The sequence below is a fragment of the Tupaia chinensis genome, unplaced genomic scaffold, assembly GCF_000334495.1.
Source record: "Tupaia chinensis unplaced genomic scaffold, TupChi_1.0 Scaffold000286_1, whole genome shotgun sequence".
Lineage (NCBI taxonomy): Eukaryota > Metazoa > Chordata > Mammalia > Scandentia > Tupaiidae > Tupaia > Tupaia belangeri.
In genome coordinates, this window is record NW_006159770.1 from 463881 (window position 1) to 466402 (window position 2522).

Genomic DNA, 2522 nt, shown 5'->3' on the forward strand with positions numbered 1-2522 from the left:
GACCTGGTGGCTTGCTTTCTCACTCTCCCTTTCTCTCTCTCGCCATCTCTCTCTTGTCAAATTAAAAATAATAATAACAAATGGAGTTAAATAAAGCTACAAGTGGGAAACAGCAGTTAGCATAATGGCTATGTTGCTGGACTCCCACGTAGTCAACCACGGTTTGCATCCTGGACCCGGTGGCTTAGAACTCACGCCAGGCGCGTGTGCGTGTGTGCCCAAGATCCCGAGAGGAGAATGGAGGAGAAGGGATTGCAGCGTGGCCATCCCCCCTGGGGGGTGATTTTTTTTCTTTCTGTCTGTCTTTCTTTCTCTGTCTTTCTGGTGAGCGCAAAGGTTTTTCCTATAGCAAAAACCTCTCCAAAACAAACAAACAAAAAAACAACCTAAGAATGAATCTCAAATATACAATAAATAAATAAAATAAAATAGAGCTACAAGTCCAAGCAGGCAGGGGCCTCCCGGTAGCTTTGTATGACTCTCCCCCGTGGCCGGTGGGGCTGACAGTTCCTTGGGCAGAGGGATCGCAGGCTGCTTTTCTAGTCCCTGGGCTCACTCAGCCTCGCCCTCCGCCCTCAGATCCCCAGCTTGAGTCACAGCGTGCTGTCACAGACCAGCTTCAGGGCCGAGTACAAGGCCAGCGGCGGCCCCTCCGTCTTCCAGAAGCCCGTCCGTTTCCAGGTGGACATCAGCTCCTCGGAGGGTCCAGAGCCCTCTCCACGACGGGACGGCAGCGGCGGCGGTGGCATCTACTCCGTCACCTTTACTCTCATCTCTGGTGAGTTTGTCTCATCTCGACTGCCCCCAACCCAAGTGTGAGAGGTCCAGAACATCGAGATGCTCGAGACGTCAGATCGTGACTCGGGAGTGTAGCTGGAGGACACCTGTGCCCCTCGCATCCTGTCCTTCCCGCTCCCGACCACTCAGCGTGAGTATCGGTGCAGAGTTCCACTGAGGCGTCTAAGCAGCCTCAGAGCTAGTAACCACTGTTTACTCAGGAGAAAACTCAGTTCTAGAGGGAGAAGCAGACTTAGTGGGGGGCTCTGCCCAGGCCTCCTGGCCTCGCAGGAGAGAGCAGAGCTCTTCCCGAGACAGCAGACCAAAAGGCAAAGGCCCGTGATCTGCAGTGGGACCGCGGTTCCCCACGTAGCATGGACTTTGCCACTCAGTGGCCACTTCAGACACTAACCGTCAGCCACAGTCTGCTGGGAGGTGAAGACACAGGTGTGGATGGGACCAGCAGACGGCATAATGATTATGTTGCTGGACTCCCACATGCGCGACCGCAGTTCAAGTCCTGGACCTGACAGCTTAAACTCACACCGGGCGCATGTGTGTGTGCCCAAGATCCCAAGAGGAGAATGGAGGAGAAGGGACTGTGGCGTGGCCATCCGCCCTGGGGGGTGATTTCTTGCTTCTATCTCCGTCTTTCTAGAGAGCACACACACCCTATAGCAAAAATCTCGCTTAAAAAAAAAACCCTAATATGTGTGGGGCCAGCAGGTGGCATAGTGATTAAGGTACTGGGCACCCACATGGCTGACTGGTTTGAATCCTGGACCTGGTAACTGGAAATTCAGGTGCACGTGAGTGCCCAAAATCCTGAGCGGAGAACGGAGAAGGGTCGTGACATGGCCATCCTCCCTGGAGGTGATTTCTCACTTTCTCTCTGTCTCTGCCTGCCTCTGCTGAGTGTGCGCACCCTATAGCAAAAGTCTCTGTAAAAACACAGTCGACCTGTGAGGCCAGCAGGTGGCATGGAGGTGAAGGCGCTGGGTTCCCACACGGACGAGCACAGTTGGAGCCACAGACCAGGCAGCTTAAAAATCACGCGAGATGGTCTGTGCGTGTGCCCGGGACGCTGAGGATGGAGGAGAGGGGACTATGGCATGGCCGCCCCTCTGGGGGCCATTTCTCACTTCCCTAGTCTCTGTCTCTGCCTCTCTCCAGCTGTGCCCCATGGAGGGGGCATGCACGCCTCTCTCCATTCCCAGGCTTCTTTATCTCCTGGCTCTTCACAGCCCCCGGACACCAAGGAGGAGCCGCATCTGCTTAACAGGCGCGACCCCTACCGCTCCCCCAAGCTCAGGCGTGACTGTGCTTCTTAAATGGCAGCACAGCCCCGTTACCCCAGGCGTCTGCCTGCCTCGCCAGAGCTGAGACACGAGGCCGGGCAGGACAGCCATAGCTGGGGACCCCCTCCCCGTCCGTCCCGTCAGCCTGTCTCCCTGCCCTGTGCCCCCAGGTCCCAGCCGCCGGTTCAAGCGAGTGGTGGAGACCATCCAGGCGCAGCTGCTGAGCACCCACGACCAGCCCTCCGTGCAGGCCCTGGCAGGTGGGTGGTGGGGCCTGCGGGCGGCCGGGTGCACCGAGGCCGGGCTTCCTGTGGGGTGAGCTGAAGCTCACCTGCAGGCTGGGAACAGCTTCCCCAAGAGGCCGGAGGCTGAGCAGGTATCCTCGAGCAGCCTGGAGCCCGGCCTGCGGCGGGGGGGGGGGGGCCCCAGCGGCACGGGGCCCCCGGG

General features: G+C 58.1%; 1 protein-coding gene across 1 annotated transcript in view; it reads left to right on the forward strand.

Moving 5' to 3' along the window:
• The window catches only part of BRSK1 (BR serine/threonine kinase 1), a 33321-nt gene that overhangs the window by 28594 nt on the left and 2205 nt on the right, over positions 1-2522 (forward strand). The window contains 2 exon segments of the mRNA XM_006150351.3: positions 580-778; positions 2246-2335. Coding sequence (XP_006150413.1) covers positions 580-778; positions 2246-2335 — 289 coding nt within the window.